Source organism: Peromyscus californicus, unplaced genomic scaffold (assembly GCF_007827085.1).
Source record: "Peromyscus californicus insignis strain IS unplaced genomic scaffold, ASM782708v3 Scaffold_23__1_contigs__length_62951481, whole genome shotgun sequence".
Taxonomy (NCBI): Eukaryota; Metazoa; Chordata; class Mammalia; order Rodentia; family Cricetidae; genus Peromyscus; species Peromyscus californicus.
Window position 1 is genome coordinate 8,067,830 of NW_026294534.1, and position 19,305 is coordinate 8,087,134.

At 48.3% G+C, this 19,305-nt stretch overlaps 1 protein-coding gene across 1 annotated transcript in view; it reads left to right on the forward strand.

The window, feature by feature from the left end:
- Positions 1-18,709, forward strand: part of Cul4a (cullin 4A) — a 40,520-nt gene extending 21,811 nt beyond the window's left edge. The window contains exons 10-20 of the mRNA XM_052751687.1: positions 1,566-1,684; positions 2,243-2,435; positions 5,502-5,606; positions 5,735-5,845; positions 5,919-6,004; positions 6,401-6,508; positions 10,139-10,252; positions 12,630-12,735; positions 13,102-13,274; positions 14,308-14,460; positions 17,291-18,709. Of these exons, the coding sequence (XP_052607647.1) occupies positions 1,566-1,684; positions 2,243-2,435; positions 5,502-5,606; positions 5,735-5,845; positions 5,919-6,004; positions 6,401-6,508; positions 10,139-10,252; positions 12,630-12,735; positions 13,102-13,274; positions 14,308-14,460; positions 17,291-17,386 (1,364 nt within the window). The 3' untranslated portion in view covers positions 17,387-18,709. The remainder of the gene's footprint in view (positions 1-1,565; positions 1,685-2,242; positions 2,436-5,501; positions 5,607-5,734; positions 5,846-5,918; positions 6,005-6,400; positions 6,509-10,138; positions 10,253-12,629; positions 12,736-13,101; positions 13,275-14,307; positions 14,461-17,290) is intronic.
- Positions 18,710-19,305: the final 596 nt, after the last annotated feature.

The window sequence follows — 19,305 nt, forward strand, 5'->3', positions numbered from 1 at the left end:
CCAGCCAGTCTAGCTGAATTGGTGAGTTCCAGGTTCAGTGAGAGACTCTGCCTAAACAAATAAAAAGCAAAACAAAATGGAGGATGATTGAAGAAGATACCAACATCAATCTCTGACCCCCAGACAGACAGACACCTGCAGATATGTGTACGAACACACACGTACATACAACAACATACACAGTTATATTAGAAACATTACAAAAAGTAAAGGCCCTTCAACTTTTTTTAAAGATATTTAGGACTCCTGGGAGATATATTACAAAAGTGAAAGCTTATTTGTGTGTTTAGCTCAGAAGTAGCTTAGCACAGAGGGTGCCTCCACACACCTGACCCTGTGTGTGCAGGCTCTGCCAAGTACAGAGGGACTCAAGTGCCTTGAGAGCCCACAACCTCCAGGTCTACAGGTAGCATCTCTGATGCCTTCTTGTGGCCTCTGCAGGCACTACACAAACATGGTACATGTACTTAGACACAGGCAAAATGCTCATATAATATGAAATAATAAAATTATAAAACCTAGCCTGGTGGTGGTGGCGCACGCCTTTAATCCCAGAGCCAGGCGGATCTCTGTGAGTTCAAGGCCAGCCTGGGCTACCAAGTGAGTTCCAGGAAAAGGCGCATAGCTACACAGAGAAACCCTGTCTCAAAAAACCAAAAAAAACGGGGCTGGAGAGATGGCTCAAAGGTTAAGAACACTGACTGCTCTTCCAGAGGTCCTGAGTTCAATTCCCAGCAACCACATGGTGGCTCACAACCATCTGTAATGAAATCTAGTGCCCTCTTCTGGCGTGCAGGCATACATGCAGGCAGAACACTGCATACATAATAAATCTTTATTTAAAAAAAAATTATAAAACCTAAATAACTGAATAAAATTTCTAAAATTCCATATTGAATACATAAAATATCTGACAGTACTTATTTGTCTTACAGTTTATTTTGTGAATCAAATTAATCAATTAAAAACTTAAAATTGAATCAATTTCAGTTTTTATTTATTTTATGCATGAGTGTTTAGCTTGCATGTATGTATATGCACCACATGTATGCAACGCTCACAGTGCTCAGAAGAGGGTGGAGGTCAGAAGAGAGCATCAGATCTCCTAGAACTGGAATTAGCGATGGTTGTGAGCCGCGGTGTAGACTGCAAACAGAACCTGGGTCCTCTGCAGGACCAGCAGATGCTTTTTACCTGCTGAGCCGTCTCTCCAGCCCCTGAACTAATCTTTTAACAAATGTGTTTCTGACTAACAGACAAAACCTTAAATAATTTGCATTGTGAATTTCTCGTGGCAAATACTTGTCTAAATATTTTTTGACTCATTACTTTTGTTAAATAAGGGCTTTAGTGAAATGAGAAAGTAAATAATACATTCCAAATGCACTCAGAAAAATGAGATCCACCTGTATGAGCCGTCTCAGGCAGGCAGCCAGACGGGCATACCTCTAGCAGGTGTGTGCTCCAGGTCTGCAAGCCATGTACTGACTGGTGTGGACTATGCTGTTCTCACTCAGAAACGCTGTCTTCCTAGTGTGACCTGCTCTTGTTGTGCATTCTCCTAGGGCTGGACCACCTGCTGGACGAGAACAGGGTGCCTGACCTCACGCAGATGTACCAGCTGTTCAGCCGGGTGAAAGGGGGGCAGCATGCTCTGCTACAGCACTGGAGTGAATACATCAAGGTACACACCGGCCCTCACGCCCCTGCAGAGGGAGGACGGGTGTGAGGCCTCTGTTCGCCATCTTCCGATGCCCTGAGGAGTGTGTCCAAGATGACCCGGCAGTGCGGCCACCTCCCTGGGGGCAGCTGCAGCAGTGACAACAGCTTTGCCTCCATTCATGCAGAGACTGCTTCTGCTGCGGCAGCAGTCTCTGCTGTGTCTGCTTGTCAGGCGTGACCCTGCTCACTGTGAACCGCCACACACTGTACAGCAGTGTGCTCTGACTCCTGCTGCTGTGTTTCTAAGCCCAATTTACAACTTCCGGTCCCAGTTCCCACCTCTGTGTTCCAGGCACTGTGTCCCTCACCTGCCAGTACAGCACCACTCAGCATCTTCCAGGAGTATTGCCTGGGGCTGAGGCAGAACCTCTCTGAATGCCAGGCCCCCCCTGCCCAGGGTACTAGAGGTATCCACCGTCGAGCGGGCAAACAAGGCCTGCCGTCACGGTGTGAAGCAGCAAAGGCTGCTCTGCCTTCCCAGGCCTGCCGCTGCTGACTTGGTTATGTCTCCTTCCTGTAGACCTTCGGGACAACCATCGTCATCAATCCCGAGAAGGATAAAGACATGGTCCAAGACCTGCTGGACTTCAAGGACAAAGTAGACCACGTGGTGGAGGTGTGCTTCCAGAGGAATGAGCGTTTCATCAACCTGATGAAGGAGTCCTTTGAGACGTTCATCAACAAGAGACCAAACAAGCCTGCAGAGCTCATCGGTAGCAAACCAGTTCTAGATGCTTTCCTCTCTACATTTAAAGATAGTTTATACTATACGTGTGTGTTCCTACGCAAGGGGGAGTCAGGACTTTCAGGAACCCTTGCACCATGGGGGTGGTAGGGACTGAACTCAGCTTGGCCACAGGCACCTTCACCCACCGAGCCATCCTACTGCCTCTTAGGTGCTTTGTAAATACAAGAGTGCCAGTGTGGGCACATGCCTTTAACCTGAGCATTTTCCAGGTGGTGAGCAGGTGAATCTCTGTGACTTCCAGGTTAGCCTGGTCCACATAGCAAGTTTCAGACTATGACTACATGATGAAAACTTGTCTCAAAAAAAAAAAAAATGAAGGCTGGACGTGGGTGTGCACACCTCTTTGATCCTAACACGTAGGAGGCAGAGGCAGGTGGATCTCTGTGAGTTTGCGGCCAGCCTGGTCTGCATAGAAAGTTTCAGGGCAGCCAAGGCTACATGAAACCCTATCTCAAAAAACCAAAAACACCAAGTACTCAAAAAAAGAGAGAGAGCGCCTCCAATAGTTTTCCCAACCAGGTTGAGCACTTTGGGAGAGTCCAAGCCTCGTTAGGATGCATTTGCTCAACGGTGCTCACGACTGCACAGTTGCACATCACGAGGGGATGTTTCAGAGGGGTTGAGCAGAGAAGTTCTGCATCTGAGAGGCAGGATGGGAGCGTTGGTGAGCCAGGGCTTCCTGGCGCAGGGCTCTAGAGCTGCCTTGGCAAAGGTCAGTGTGGATCCTTGTCCTGACTGTGAGAAGCCCTGAGCAGGTGTGCTCACTGTGGGGACAGTAAGGTCACTGGCCTCTGGACAGCTCTCTAGTCACCATCTGTGTCCCTACTCCACACTCGGGACAGAGTGGGAGCTCAGACGAGACGGTTGTCAGGGCTGCTCTGTGCCATTGTTTCTTGTTATTTCTTGAATAATATTTAGAACTCACTACTCCCCCCCTTAGTAAAAGTATCACTGACTTGATAAGAGAAGGGCAGAAAGGAGACAGGAGTGTGGTAGCAGTAGTCAGCAGTGTGGTGTAAGCACAAGTGTGCATAGCTCACGGCAAAACAGGAAAACACGTGGGCTGCGGAGATGATTCAGTGGGTAAAGTGTTTGTCACACAGCCTGAAGACCTGAGTTGAGATCCCAGCACCCATGTAAACCCAGGCATGGTGGTGTCTGTAACTCCAGTGCTAAGGGAGTAAAGACAGACAGACGTCAGGAGCTCACTAGCCAGCCAGCCTACCCAAACCATTATGCGTCAGAGGCAGTCTCAAAAAGTGAAATAAAGACCACTGATGGTGACACACGCCTTTCATTCCAGCACTCAGGAAGCAGAGGCAGGTGGATCTCTGAGTTCAAGACCAGCCTGGTCTACAGAACAAGTTCCAGGACAGCCAGGGCTACACAGAGAAACCCTGTCTCAAAAAAAAAAAAAAGGTAGAGGAGTAGAGGAATGGTTGAGAAAAATGATTCCAAGATCCACCTGGCCTCTGTACACTCACACAAGCAAGTACACAAACACACACAAGCATATGCATGCATACACCACATACAATATACATACGTGTATATAAACATACATAATTTTTTGTTTCTTTTTGAGACAGGGCTTCTCTGTGTAGCCCTGGCTGTCCTGGAATTCAATCTAAGCCAGACTGGCCTCGAACTCAGAGATCCGTCTGCCTCTGCCTCCTGAGTACTAGGGTTAAAGGCATGTGCCACCACTCCTAGCCATTCTCCATAATTAAAAAACAAAAAAAGAATAAGAGCCAGCGAAACCCATTGTGGTTTAACCAGACTTCTGGACTTCCATGGAGTTCTAACAGCCCCAGGGAAGCGTGGGCTTCTGGGAGTCCTAGCTCTGTCATGGTGTACATCTGTCGTCTTATCCATTACAAACACCACCACCAAGGTTGACTTTGTCTCCTCAGAAGCAAGAAGCCCCAGGTAGAACGTCCTTACTCTTGAATGCACACCTTGCCCTTGATGCCTGAGATCCCAAGGAGAATCCTCTGAGAAAATCAGCTGAGTTTCTTACCACAAGTTTTAAAAGGATGCATTCTAGTGCCTGTGGCAGTGTGTCCTAAACCCATGTTTGACATCTAGGGTTAAGAAAGAAAAAGCCGCCGGGCGCTGGTAGCGCACGCTTTAATCCCAGCATTCGGGAGGCAGAGGCAGGCGGATCTCTCAAGGCCAGCCTGGGCTACAGAGTGAGATCCAGGACAGGCTCCAAAGCCACACAGAGAAACTCTGTCTCAAAAACCAAAAAAAGTAAAAGCCTGCTTTAAAAATTCAGTGGGGTGCTGGAGAGATGGCTCGGTGGTTAAGAGCACTGCTGCTCTTCCAGAGGACCCAGGTTCAATTCCCAGCACCCACATAGCACAGCCATCTGTAACTAGTTCTGAGGGACCCGATACCCTCTTCTGCCCTCCAGGGCCACCAAACACATATATGGTGCACAGGCATACATACACAAAACACCCACACACAGAAAATAAATTAAATAAATAAATAATCAGTCTGGGACTGGAGAGATGGACTGGTGGTTGGGAGCACCTGTTCTTCCGGAGTTCAAATGCCGGGCAGGACACACTGTTACTCGAGCGTCAGAGAATCAAATGCCCTCTTCTGTCTCCTGATGATACTGGCAGAGACATAACACCCACACACATGGATAAAATCTTTTTTTTTTTTAGCTGAGGATCGAACCCAGGGTATAAATCTTTAAAATAAAATAAAACACAAATTCAGTCTGAGATTGATTTAAAGAATTACTTTTTTAATCTGTGGATTTGTTAAAGTTCTGGGAAGATAACATTCTCATTATTACCTTGAGACCACCTGTTTTAAAAAGTCCGCTTCTCGTCCTGCAATGGTGGTGTTTGGGAAGGTTCCAGAGTGCCCAGTGTTGAAAAGAGCTGTTTGGAGTTCGTTTGTTTTTCCTCCTTGCTGTGTTGGTGTGAGATGGCACCCAGAGCCTTGTGCGCACCAGCAAATCTCTACTGATTGACCCCACAGCCAATTCTGATGGGAACTCTTGCTCTTCTAGCCAAACATGTGGATTCAAAGTTACGAGCCGGCAACAAAGAAGCCACAGATGAGGAGCTGGAGAGGATCCTGGACAAGATCATGATACTGTTTCGTTTCATCCATGGTGAGACTGGCCAGATGAGCATGCAGGCCTGCACTCTGACCCAGAAGTAGTACCCAAGGGCTTTGTGGCCATGGAGTGCAGCACGTAAAGCAGCTATCTCAAGTCTTGGTTTTCCTCTGTTTGCACAGGTAAAGATGTCTTTGAAGCATTTTATAAAAAAGATTTAGCCAAGAGGCTGCTCGTGGGCAAGAGCGCGTCGGTGGATGCGGAGAAGTCCATGCTGTCGAAGCTCAAGCACGGTGAGCTCGGGGGCTGGCTCGCGGGCGGGCGGCATGCACGGCTCTTTCTCACCCACTCCTTCCCGTGTCGCAGAATGTGGCGCTGCCTTCACCAGCAAGCTGGAGGGCATGTTCAAGGACATGGAGCTTTCCAAGGACATCATGGTTCACTTCAAGCAAGTGAGTTGTTTCTTAAGTAAAACCAGCTCAAGGGGGTCTAACAGTTTGTCATGTTTGTAGCATAAACCAAGAAAAAAGAAAACCATTCCAGAGACATTGGAACGCAGTGGAGTACGTCGGAAAGACTGAAGTGGGTCCACATGTGGAACTGTGTCTTAAAGATTGGACACTTAATCCCAGTGCTTGGGAGGCAGAGGCGGGTGGTTCTCTGAGTTTGAAGCAAGCCTGGTTTCTACATAGTTAAGTTCCAGGACAGCCAGAACTACGTAGAGAGACTTTGTCTCAAAAAAAAGAAAAAAAAAAAAAGATACATAATTGTACACACACACACCATTTCTTCTTCAATGCATTAAGTATTTGTCTATTTACTTTGTCTTGGATATCTTTGTGTTTTAGCATATGCAGAACCAAAGTGCACCAGGCCCCATTGACCTCACAGTGAATATACTCACCATGGGCTACTGGCCCACATACACACCCATGGAAGTGCACCTCCCTCCCGAGGTGAGTGATCGATTGCTGGGCAAGCCCACTTAGGCCAGACCTGTTACCAAGTCGCCCACTCCATATTCTGTGGCCCCTGGAAAGTGCTGCTTGAAAATGACCTCTTCAGTCACAGTCAGAGGCACCTTCCCTATAGACCATGTCTTCCTCTTCTCCATCTCAAGGACACTTGTGAAATGACAGCTTACTGGCTGATGTTTGCTCTCTACCATAGGTGATGCCAGAGTCTTGGTCGTGGTGGTGTTTAGGGCCTTAAGTATTGACTTGATTTGAAGTATTGTGGAACCTGAAGTGGGCTCAGTGAGGCTAAAATCCAACATGGCCACACCATCAGTGATGCCCAGAGAAGGAGGAGCAGGATAGACCTGGTCAAAGGTTGAGGGCCTTTCCAGAGGACAGGGACTCGGGCACTGCAGAAGCCAGGGCAGCGAGGGTAAGGCTAGGACGTGAGGACCAGGTCCCCACTCCCTGCTGAAGTCTTCTCAGGTCTCAGACAGGTTTTCTGCTTCCTTGTTTGGATCCCACTGATCTCCATAGCCTTCTGTCTGACTCCATCTCTGTCCTAAGGTCCTCACTCACACCACATCAACAGACAGAGGCCCTGCAGCTCGCGTGTCGGCTTCCCCTTGGCTGTACACGGTGTCCCGTGCTTCCACCTTCCTCCTCCCTGAGCCTGCCAGGACCAGCTCCTGGTCAGTTCCTCCCACCCCGCAGTGCTGTCTGCCGCACTTGCCATAGGTTTGACCACTGGGGGTCATGTTTATACCTCAGCAAAATCTCTTCCAGCAAACCTCCGTGTCGCCTCTGTCCTGGGAGCTGTACTTGGTCCACCCTCTGAGAATCATTCTTCCTCTCTCCGGCAGGCCTCTCAGAACACTGCCAGTGTTTTCACTTGTTCTGAGGTGTGCACGGTGGTGCCTAGAGCCAGGTTAGCCCTGGCTGTGTAGACGGCGTCTCTTTCCTGTTCAGTGGGCTGTGGGGTACCTTTGCCTCACTGCCTCGGTGCAGGCCTCCCAATATTGCCCCCACGCACTTCAGGTCAGAAAATGCTCCCTGGGAGAGTCCCTCATCCAGGCTTTGCCAGCTTTCTGAAGTCTGTCCTTGATAGCTGCTGTGGTTAATCTGAGTTGTCAGCACGGTTGGATTGAGGACTAGCCTGGGTTAGTGAAGCATGCCTCTCCTCTCGTGTGTCTGTGAGGACATTTCTAGAGAGGATTACATCAAGAGACTCTGAGCTGTTTGGATGGGTTGACGGACTCAAATGTGAAGGGCCATAAGAAGCTGTGGAGCTGCGCAGAGTGGGTATGGCTCTGCTCCCTTGGCATCACTTCTGCTTCCTCGCCACATCTCTGCCACGCCCTTCCTCCAGGTCCTTTCCACCTTGCCATGGGCCTAAAAGGGATGGTACCACCAAAGTGTGGACTGAAACTGACCCCAAATGAACTCTTCCTCTCTCGTTCTTCTTCTCAGGCGTTTGTCACAACAGTCAACACTGACTCGCAGTGTTATGGTACCCCAGGAGCCCAGGTGCACAGGCAGAGCTGCATCTCGAGCTCTTGATCAGTGTTCTGCAAATGCTGTTGAGGTGTCTTGTGATGCTAGGCTCCTTTGCCGCTGTTAGTGTCTGACCTCTAGAAACAGGAACTGCGGGCTGTTCAGGACTGTGGGAACTGTTTTCATCGGCCGTCTTACTGGGATGAGTGGGGCTGATTGTCCAGTCTCATCTGTTTAGAAGCTGCCAGTCTGCTCTAATAGAAGTCTCTAGTCTCATTTTATACCTCAGTGTTTAAGTCTGTCACTGAACTCGTGGGTTCTTATTTACTTATTTTGACGCCCACATCATCCCAAATCATTGAGCTGGCTCCTTGGGCCTTTCCTTCATAGCCTCATTGTCTTTGAGTACGTTTTTGTGTTCTAGAAAAAGATGTTGGAGGCTTACCTAATACTGTAGTTTTTCAGCTGTGGCAGAACACACCTTCACATAGAGTTTTCCGTCTTAAAGTGACACATTAAACAGATGGAAGCCCTGCTCCCTTGGGTGACCACCTCTCCCTGTCTCTTCCCTTGGGCTGCAGCCAGTGTCTGCTCTCTATGACTTGCTCGCCCTGGGTGTCCCATGCTTTGGGGCTCACACGTGATGTGCACACTGACCTTGGCTTTAGCTCCCTGTGCCAGGATTCCTCATGCTGCGTTGCATGTTGGTGCTTTATTCCCCTTTGACTCTGTACAGACAGCTTGCTCAGCCATTCACCGGATGATGGGTGTGGAGGTTCTTCTGTGAACACCTCTGCTCACTGGTGGACAGAGAGCTGAAACAGCCTTCCAGGTCTGAGTCGTTCTGCTTTCCATTGAGCTGACCAGTGAGGAGCACTTGCTCCTCCTCCACGTTCTTTACTCTCCTTTCTGCCATCCCCGCAGTAGGTGAGAGGTGCTGCCTCACCTGGGTGACATGAGGCAGGCATCTTTTCACGTGTCTGTTGGCCATTTATGAATCTTCGGAGAACTCTCTATTCAAGTCCTTTTTTTTGAGTTGTCTTTTGTTATATTAAGTGCTCTTCACATTTTGGATGCTTGACTCTTATCAGATTTGTGATCTGCAAATATTTCTCTGTGAGCTATCTTTTTACTTTCTTGAAAGTATCTTAGTCTGTTTTCTGTTGTTGCAACAGACTTTCTGAAACTGAGTCATTTAACTCTAAAGACTGGGAAGGCCAAGGTCCAAAGCTTCCTGTGATAAGGCATCAGGTAGAGAAGGGGCCCAAGAGAGGTAGCCAGCTGCTGGTGACTACTAACCCACGCACTCCCTCGGTGCCTGGGAAGTCATTCAGCATGTGCTCTGCATGCACTTGTGAGTGTGACCATGTGTCCATGTGACACTTCTGTCACTGTGACAGTACTAGAGAGAAGCCACTTAGAGGAGTGAAGGGTCCTTTGCTCATGGTTTCAGAGATCACAGCCCAGGGTCAGCTGGATCCACTGCTTTGAGACAAGAGCATCACAGCAGCAGAAGCATTCAGGGTCAAGGAAAAGAGGCCAGGGACGGGACATACTTTCAAAGGCATATCCCCAGTGACCTACTTCCTCCAAACAGGCCTCACCTCTGAGTTTCCAGAACTTTGCAGTGCTGTTAAATTATTAATTTACTGATGAAATGAAAGTCTTCATGGCTCAATGGTTCTCCAAAGTCTATCATCTGGCAGCCAAGCTTAGAGCACACGAGTCCCCAAGGGCCATTTGGATACAAACGATGACAGTGTGTGACACCAGCCCTAGCCAGAGGGAGAGGAAAGTCACTGGGCTACAGGCACCATTTGAGTCCAGGTGGCCACATGTGCCCTTGGAGGTGACTAGAAGGAGTGGGTGAAGCCAAGTGTCAAGCACCGAAATGAACAAAGCCAGCTGTCCCAGGAAGCTCGGGTCTCAGGCCTGTGGCCTGTGGTGTCACCACAGGTGGTGGACTACAGAAAATCAGTGTCCAACTCTGCGCTGCCTTCTCAGTTCAGCTGTGCAGGCCTGGGAGCGCTTGGGAGGGCGTGCTCAGTCTCTGTGTCTCTTTCAGTTCAGCTGTGTAGGCCTGGGAGCGCTTGGGAGGGCGTGCTCAGTCTCTCTCTGTGTCTCTTGGCTTGGCAGATGGTCAGACTTCAGGAAGTATTCAAGACTTTCTACCTGGGCAAGCACAGTGGCCGGAAGCTCCAGTGGCAGACAACACTGGGACATGCTGTGTTGAAGGCGGAGTTTAAGGAGGTCAGTTCCTTGTCCAGTGCTCCTGTGTCTTCCTTTCAGCCAGGATGTTAAGAGAGTTTTCAGGTTGTTACTGAACTTCCGTATCAATGAAAGGCAAGATTTTGTTTTTTTTTTCAGTATGATGCAGCACTAGCTTTTCATGGTCAATAGAAAATTACTTACCAGGGTTGGGGGATGCTCTTGCTGCACAACCATGAGGCCTGAGTCAGATCGCCAGCACCCATGTAAAAAGCCAGGTGTGGGTGTTAGCAAGATGCCGCAGCTGGTAAAGTCACCTGACACCAAGCCACAACCAGAGTTCATTCCCAGGACCCCACGGTAGAAGGAGAGAGACAGTTCCCACGGCTGCCCCTGACCTCCATGAGTGCGCCATGACAGGCACACCTTCACATACAAAAACAAACAGTATTACTTAAAACATCTGTAATAGGCATAGCTGTGCTCGCCTATAACCTAAGCAGTAGGGGTGCAGAGATGGGGGCATCACAGGGACTGGGTGGCCATCAGCCTCCCTGAAAAATAGTGAGATCTGGGTTCAGTGAGAGACCCTACCTCAAGAGCAAAGGCTGGAAAGCAACAGAGGAGGACGCGGAGTGTCCTCCTCTGGCCTCTGCATGCACACCAGCACACGGGTCTACACAGTTACACACCACATATGTGCTCTTTAAAAGAGCAGTGGGGTGAAAAGACAACTAGAAAAGAAGATGTGCTCCAGTTCTCTGCTAAACACAGTGAGGTGTGCCTGTATGCCGAGATGCTGATGGGTACCAGAGAGGACCGACCGCAAGTGCAGCTACCAGCGGGAATTGAGTATGTAGTGTCGTGGAGAGTGGCATGTAGAAGTTTGACCATACAGATCAAAACCCCAGGCCACCTACTTTTTACTGCCTTAGTGCCAGTTCTGAGAAGCAACGTGTTCTGGTGTGCCTATGTGTGTGCAAGCTTGTATGCACGAGTGTGTTCATGAGCCCAAGAAGCCCAAAAGCAGGTCAAAGCCTCTGAAACTAACTGCCGACAGCTGTGAGCCTCCTTGTGCAAGTTCTGGTCCCAGACAAGAGCAGCAAGCTCCACTGCTGAGCCTTCTCCAACCACTCTTCCTCCCTCCCTCCCTCCCTCCCTCCCTCCTTCCCTCCTTCCTTCCTCCCTCCCTCCCTCCCTCCTTCCCTCCTTCCTTTCTTCCTTCCTGTTAGCTGTTTATCTTCCTTCTGTTGGAAAGTGCCAAGCCAATGAACTGGAACCCAAGAGGGGAGTCTTTCAAGATTCACTCTCTTCTCAAGTCACTTCAGTTAGAGCTGGGGGTCCTTCCTAAGACATTTCACAGATCAGGGGATAAGAATATTCACTGCAGTTACCAGCAGTCACATAAGAAGGGAGCAGACATAGGCTGCATGAGTATATGAAAGAGTGTGTCACCAGGCAGTACATGGGAGAAAGCCTTCATGTTCACATCTAACTTTAATACATGATCATGTGTGATGACGTGTGTCGAGGAGAAGACTGTAGTTCCTGTTTTGTGGAGCCATTGGAATACACTGTATGGGTGTCACATGCACTCTTCTGCAAGGCATTAGCAAAGTCCAGTTCTGCCACTTGTGTCTTCCGTTGCTTTCTGGCTGTAGTTAGGAGCTGACCTCTACAGACAGCATAGAGCCCTAAAGCTTTCTGCTCATGGGAGTCAGGGCTGGGGTCCAGCAGGTGACACCCAGCACTGCTGCTCCCCAAATCCCCTTCCTATCCTTTTGTCTTCTCCATACAGAAGTGCTGGATGTCATGTTACTGGCTGGCACGTGTGCCCTGGGACATTCTAGATAAGGAAAAGGGACCATGGAACATCCTAGGGCAGAATCTGCCCTCCTCCCTTTTTGAACAAGGTGTTGAGGAGCATTCTGCAGGCCTTTCTCTCCCATGCTGTCCCCCAACCTTCCTGTGCTCCTCCTAAGCCTCTGGGATCCCATTGCCACCCAGAGCCTCAGGAAGCCATGTGTGATGGTGCATGGTCATGAACCCAGCATTCAAGAGGCAGAGGCAGGAGTATAGAAAGTTGAAGGCCACCCTGGGGTGATTATTTAGCAAGACATTGTCTTAAAACAGTAACAGCAACTAACAAATAGTCCTGATGTCTGAGAAGTAATGTTAAATGCAAGGAGCAGTGGACACACCACACTGCTGGTTCACAGGCATGTGCTGCCATGTCCAGTGCAAGACAAGAGTTTTTAAGTGGAATACCCATAGTCATTTCATTTCTCTATTGCAATTCCTTCTTACGTGGTGGCTGTCAGTAGGTCCTGAGTCCCCAAAAACAGTGCACACAAAGCAGGCTGCTGTGACTCGCAGTGTGTCTAAGCGCAGCCCCTGTGATGGCTTCCTTCTCTTCAAGGGGAAGAAGGAGTTCCAGGTGTCCCTCTTCCAGACGCTGGTGCTGCTCATGTTCAACGAGGGGGACGGGTTCAGCTTTGAAGAAATAAAAATGGCCACTGGCATAGGTAGGAGGAGTCCTTGTGACTGTTTTGGTTTTGTTTTTGTTTATTTTGGAAATAGAGTCTCACTATGTCACCTTGGCTGTCCTGGAACTCACAGAATTCCGCCTACTTGTGCCTCCCAAGTGCTGGGATTAAAGGTGTGCACCACCGTGCCTGGCTCTCAATACTACCGTGTTAATTAAAGAGAGGAGTAGAACTGGCGGTGTAGCTCAGTGGCAGAGTGCTTTCCTGGCAGGCACAGGACGAGTTCCTACAACAGCACTCACTCGAGGGGACAAGTGAAGAGAAGGCGTAGCCTCTGCTGTCGCCCAGGGTCTCTCAGTGTCCAGTCTGTGTGTTATGTGACCAGCGCCTCCTTTGCCTCCCTAGAGGACAGTGAGTTGAGAAGAACTCTGCAGTCGCTGGCCTGTGGGAAAGCGCGCGTTCTGATTAAAAGTCCCAAAGGGAAGGAGGTGGAAGACGGAGATAAGTTCATTTTCAACGGAGACTTCAAACACAAGTTGTTCCGAATAAAGATCAATCAAATCCAGATGAAGGAAACCGTAAGTGCCGGCCGGCTCCCTTTCTCCGTATGTGCTCTCACCGGGAGTCCTTAGCTTTTCTAGTCATGTTGACGATTGGAGGTCAGAGCATGTGTCTGAATCCAGTGCAAATGGAGGGGTGTGGAGTAGTGTCCCTTCACGGATCTTTCATTAATTTTATGTTACCAGTAGACGTAAAAGTCAAGAAATCTGCCTAACCGCGTGCCCACATATGAACTCACACCTTCCTATGTCGAATGCCAGCACAGAAGAAGCCCATGGGTTTCCAGAGCTAGTGCCTGCTCTGCTTTGCCTGGCGCAGTCAGACTGTTCCAGGTGGGGCCTTGGAAGAAGGAGGGTCTCCTGTAGACAGTAGCACTTCAGCAGGGAGGGAGCAGGCACTCGGTTTCCCACATGGACACAAGCTTGAGACCATAGCTGTCAGCCCTTCTGACCTGAAGCTAACACACACACACACACACACACACACACACACACACACACACACACACACACACACACACACAGAGAGAGTGGGGTCTAATGGCCTCCTCATTCCTAGATACTTAGTCTAAGTAGGTGTGTGAGGAGAATTTTTATAAAGTATGGGGGTGGGGCATGCAAAACAACCCCTCTCCCACAGACAGTAATTGTGTCATTCATCCTGAGGCTTTGAATTTGCTGGACAGAAAATATATTCAAATACTCAATAATGCAATCTAAGGAGGCTAGACAGATGTCTCGGTGGTTAAGAACAATGGTTGCACTTTCAGAGGACCTGAGTTCCCAGTATCCACATGGGGCTCACAACCATCCTGTGCTGCTAGGAAGCCTTCGATATAAGCATTTGTACAGAAAAATACAACTCTAACATTACTTTTTCAAGTGTTATTTGTAGAGTTGTACCCTTGTGAGAAGTTGAGCTTTCATAGAACAATTTCAAATGTAACAAACTCATCCAAGCCCGCCTTAGTCTACATGAAAACCAAGTTTGTCAGGACAAAACCACACTGAAGCGTCTTTACACTCCTCATTCTTTCTTGTCTTTGTCCAGGTCGAAGAGCAGGTTAGCACCACAGAGAGAGTGTTCCAGGACAGACAGTACCAGATCGACGCTGCCATAGTCAGAATAATGAAAATGAGGAAGACTCTTGGTCATAACCTTCTAGTTTCTGAATTGTACAATCAGCTGAAGTTTCCAGTGAAGGTAAGTGCTGTCGGCACAGTGGGATGCTAGGTTTGTGCTCAGTCACAGACGCGTTGGCATCTCGGTGTCCTAGCATTTGACTGATAATGTGGGCCCTGTGTGAGCAGAGGCCAGCACACTCAATAGCAAGGGCTCTGTGCAGATCCTTGATATCACCACCCTGGAAACCACAGACTCCACTCCTCCAAGCATATTCATATTGCATGCTGTGCTTTCAGAAGGGAGCAGAGGGCCATGAGATATCAGGACAGAGGGTCTACCCTCACCATGGCACGTAAGCCATTCCCCGGGCCCTTGTGGCAGTGGTATTGGTAACTCCCCGGGCCCTTGTGGCAGTGGTATTGGTAACTCCCCGGACCCTTGTGGCAGTGGTATTGGTAACTCTCCAGGCCCTTGTGGCAGTGGTATTGGTAACTCCCCGGGCCCTTGCGGCAGTGGTATTGGTAACTCCCCGGGCCCTTGTGGTAGTGGTGTTGGTAGCTGCCGGATTCAACATTCACACATTCACAAGCTACATAGCATTTCCTACTTTGGAGATATAAGTCGGCCTCAGACTTGTCCCTCTTTCTTGTTCTATAACTGAGCTCTGAGGTTCTGCTAATGCAGATGAGCCTAAAGTGCACTGTCACCTCAGAAGGAATTGAACTCTGAGGGCCTCTGGCCTTTAGCAACTGGAAGTCCCCTGGTTGCATGACACCTGAGTTGGTCTTTTTATCAGGGAGTCACACTGAGACAGACTGATTAGTCAGTGCCTGCTCCACCCCCATGGTGATGGGTGCACAGCCCATGCACTGCTGTTGTTTCCTACCTCAGCCAGGGCGTCGGTGTGTCCCTTTGCGAAGGAAGTAACCTGGTAACTAAGTATAAAGCACAGTGTACAGCTGGCAAAGCTCTAGCCCCCACGCTTTCATAGCTAATTGTATGTTAAGCCACAACTTGTAAAATGCATGGCCTGCTACTGAATGGAAGGCTTTGCTGTTTGGAAAATGATGCTCCCCTTAGCAGAAGGCTAAGAGCTGAGTGAGTGCTCCCAAGGGCTGAATGATTTGCTTCCTACTATATTGGTGAAATTATTAAGGCCACTCCACGTAGTTAAAGGGAGGTTTATTAGTGGCGTAACTTACAAATGAAGGGATAAGTGGGTCGCAGGGTCTGGGGAAGATGTAGCACAGTCTGGCGGTGTTCTCTGGAGAACTCTACTCGGTCTCTCTAGCGTCCAGGGTCCAGGAACTAAGAGAGGGCAGCTATCCGGATCTCGGGTCTTCAGGGCCCTCTCTTGGCCCCACCTTGTAGGCGTGATAGTTACCGAAGCCTCAATGGGGGTTGGAACTTCCAAATCAAAGCTGGAATGGCTACCCACCACACTACTACAGCAGAAGTAGAGGCAGGTGCCTTTTGGGCAGAGACATTCTAAGGCTGTGGACTTAGTCCTGGTTTTAGTCATCCACAGAAACTAAATTATTTGATTGGCATGGTGGCGCACATCTTTAATCCCAGCACTCAGAGGTAGAGGCAGGCAGATCTCTGTGAGTTTGAGTCTGTCCTGGTCTATAGAGTGAGTTCCAGGATAGCCAGTGCTGCATAGATAGACCCTGTCTCACAAAACCAAACAACAAAGGCAGGGCTGGGTATTTGCCTAGTCACCTGCTTTATATCCACATGGCAAGCGGTGAGAACAAGGCTCTGCGGTGATGTTTGTGTGGTGACAATGACAGGTACACTTTTGCAGTAACTTAGAACACTCCATCCGTGGTTATCCTATGTAGAGGTAGCATATCTGGTGAGTATGGAATGATAGGGTTGAGCACATAGGAGAAGTGCTTCACAGAGGATGAAGATGCCTAGAGATGGTGCAGACCTATAATCCTTACCATGGGGAGGCTGAGACAGGAGGATTACTGCAAGTTTAAAACCAGCCTGGGCTACATAATGAGTTCACGAGGTCAGCCTAGGAAATAGAGTAAAACCTTGTCTCAGACTCTCAGTAGGACCAACAAGATGGCTCAGTGGGTGAAGCATTGGTCACAAAGCCTGACAGCCTGAGTTTGGTCACTGAGGCCATGTGTTAGAAGGAGAGAGCTAAGTCCCACAGGTTGTCCTCTGGCCTCCACACAGGCATCCTGTCATATGCCCACTCCCTTACACACAAAATAGCCGGGCGGTGGTGGCGTACGCCTTTAATCCCAGCACTCGGGAGGCAGAGGCAGGCGGATCTCTGTGAGTTCGAGGCCAGCCTGGTCTCCAAAGCGAGTCCCAGGAAAGGCGCAAAGCTACACAGAGAAACCCTGTCTCGAAAAACCAAAAAAAAAAAAAAAAAAAAAAAAAAAAAAAAAAAAGAAATGAGTGTAAAAAAATTTTTAATAATAGCAAGCTGGACAGTGGTGGCACATGTCTTTAATCCCAGCACTCAGGAGGCACTCTGAGTTTGAGGCCAGCTTGGTCTACAGAGCTAGTTCCAGGACAGCCAGGACTACACAGAGAAACCCTATCTCAAAAAAACAAATAACAACAACAACAATAGTAATAATAGCAAAATAAGAATGCCCCATTAGAACATGATCAGATTTTCCTTCCAAACATGTGAGAGCATGCTACATGTAGGATTTTTCCTACTTATATGCTCATGTAAGGAGATAAGGAAGCCAGGTGCAGTCATTCCTGTTTAAACATCTGTTCAGAATATGATGGTAACATGATCATTTTGTAATTATCAGTGATCTTGGTGTCAATATGTCTGTTGTAGAGCTGCATGTTTTTGTCATGCAGGATGTTAGGTTTATGTTTCTGAGTTCAGTGCCCTATCATAAAAAGTTTGATTTTTCTTTTCTAGCCTGGAGATTTGAAAAAGAGGATTGAATCACTTATAGACAGAGACTATATGGAGCGAGACAAAGACAGTCCAAATCAGTACCACTATGTGGCGTGATGCGTCAGCAGACTGCCGTCTCCCGATGAGACAAACACTAGAATGCACCTGCAGAGTGTGCGCACGGCTGCTGTGCTGTTCCCAGGGCCTGCAGCTGCAACTGTGGACACTTGGATTCAAAGCAGAGGACATGGTTCTTGGATCATCCTTCCCAGGGCGCAAGGACTTTGAGATGTCACTCTTCTTCCCTCTCCATTCTTCCCTCCTTCTGTTTCGTCACTCTCTGACTTTAGATTGGACATGCCCATATTAGTTGAGAAGTTCCCTCACAAGCTCTTGTTCCTCTGGCAGACAGCCATGGGTGTGGTTTGTTGTGTGTGTGATTGTGGGACACAGTGGAAATACCCTAGATGCCGCATTCTTCCCCATGTGAACACTCAGAGGGAGCCCTGGGTTGGTGGGCACTGGAAGAAACAGTGTCCAAACCACCAGTCAGCTCTGCACCCTAAGCACCAGCCTCTGTTCTGTGTTTTCAGAAAGTTCAGAATTTGGGCTTCTGTAAATCAGGTTTCTAAGTGAGGTCCCTGATGTGCCAAGAGGACACCGTGTCTGTCACTCGAGATACAGAGCCCGTCCAGCAGGCTGCTTGTCGTTTGTGTTTAGGGCTTGAGGGTTCCATGTCCGTTTCCATGCTGGCTGAGTGTAGAGGTCCTGGCTTTGGCACTGGGGTGGCCGCTGTTGGACTGCTGAGATTGCAGTTTGTGTGATGACCGTAATAAAGCTGGGCCTGGTTTTAGAGTCTTTGCATAGGGACCGTCCTGGATCTCTGCCCTGGCACTGTACGGAACTTAGTGATTTTTGTCAAACGGCTAAGGATTTGTCGGTGCCTGGTGACATACTGTGTGTTCACACGTGAGGTTGAGCAGTGAGAACAAGGCTCCATGGTGGTGTTGGCATGGTGATGATGACAGACATTTTTGCAACATTTAAAAGTACTTTATATTTTACAAAGTAGCATGTTTCATTTTGATTAAAAGCTACCAAAGGAATTTTGATCATGTATAAGTGTTTAAAGCAATATTTTCTGGAATATACCAAGTTTATATAACTCAATTTTATGCTAAATTATTAAAGGATTCTCCCTTTTTGAAACATGCATGTTTAAAATCTGACATCTTTTGGGTTCCCATATTAAAATCCTTACTCTTTAAGTATCATTTCTATATTTGTAAATTTTCATTTATGAGTTCTATGATATGTGGTCTCTGAAAGACCAAATAGATTTCTATTTCTACTTCTTATATTTTAAGTTCATTGTGTCTACAGATTGTTAATATTGTAATTTAATGTAGACTTACTTTGAATAAAACTAGTTTAATTGGCCTTTAAGTTACTTTAATAAAACTTTCGATATACAGACTACACATTCCTTCTAACTGTTCAGCAGTCTTAACAGCTGGCAAATCAAAGACAAGGAAAACACCTGTCACTGTCACGTGACTGTCCCTTCCTGTCTCTCCCACTAAGGCACTAGTACAGCAGGCCATCAGCCAACGCAGTGCTGCCTCGTCTCCCACTTAGCAGCATTGTCCAGTGTCTTACCAGAGTTCATGTGGAAAAACAGCAGAGGACAGTGGAAAATAAAGGACAGAAAGCTGTAAGGCGAGAAATTGCATTTCAGAACATTGTTTGCCTAGAAAACCGAAGAGAAACAAATGGAAAGTTGTGACACAAAATTAGTAGTCTGTTGGTAGCCTTCCTACTGACTATTACAAAATCCTGTGTTCCAGCGGTATCATGGAGAAGATCAAATACCTATCTGAGCGGTTCTTATGAGGACTCCCTGAATCTGTGAATGATGTAGCACTCTTCTGTCTTCTGCAGCATTCAAAGATGGGACTCCTCAGCCATGCCTAGTGCTGTGCGCCTGCCCTCGAAGGATCCCAAGTTCAAGGCCTGCTTGGGCCATAGTGTGGGTC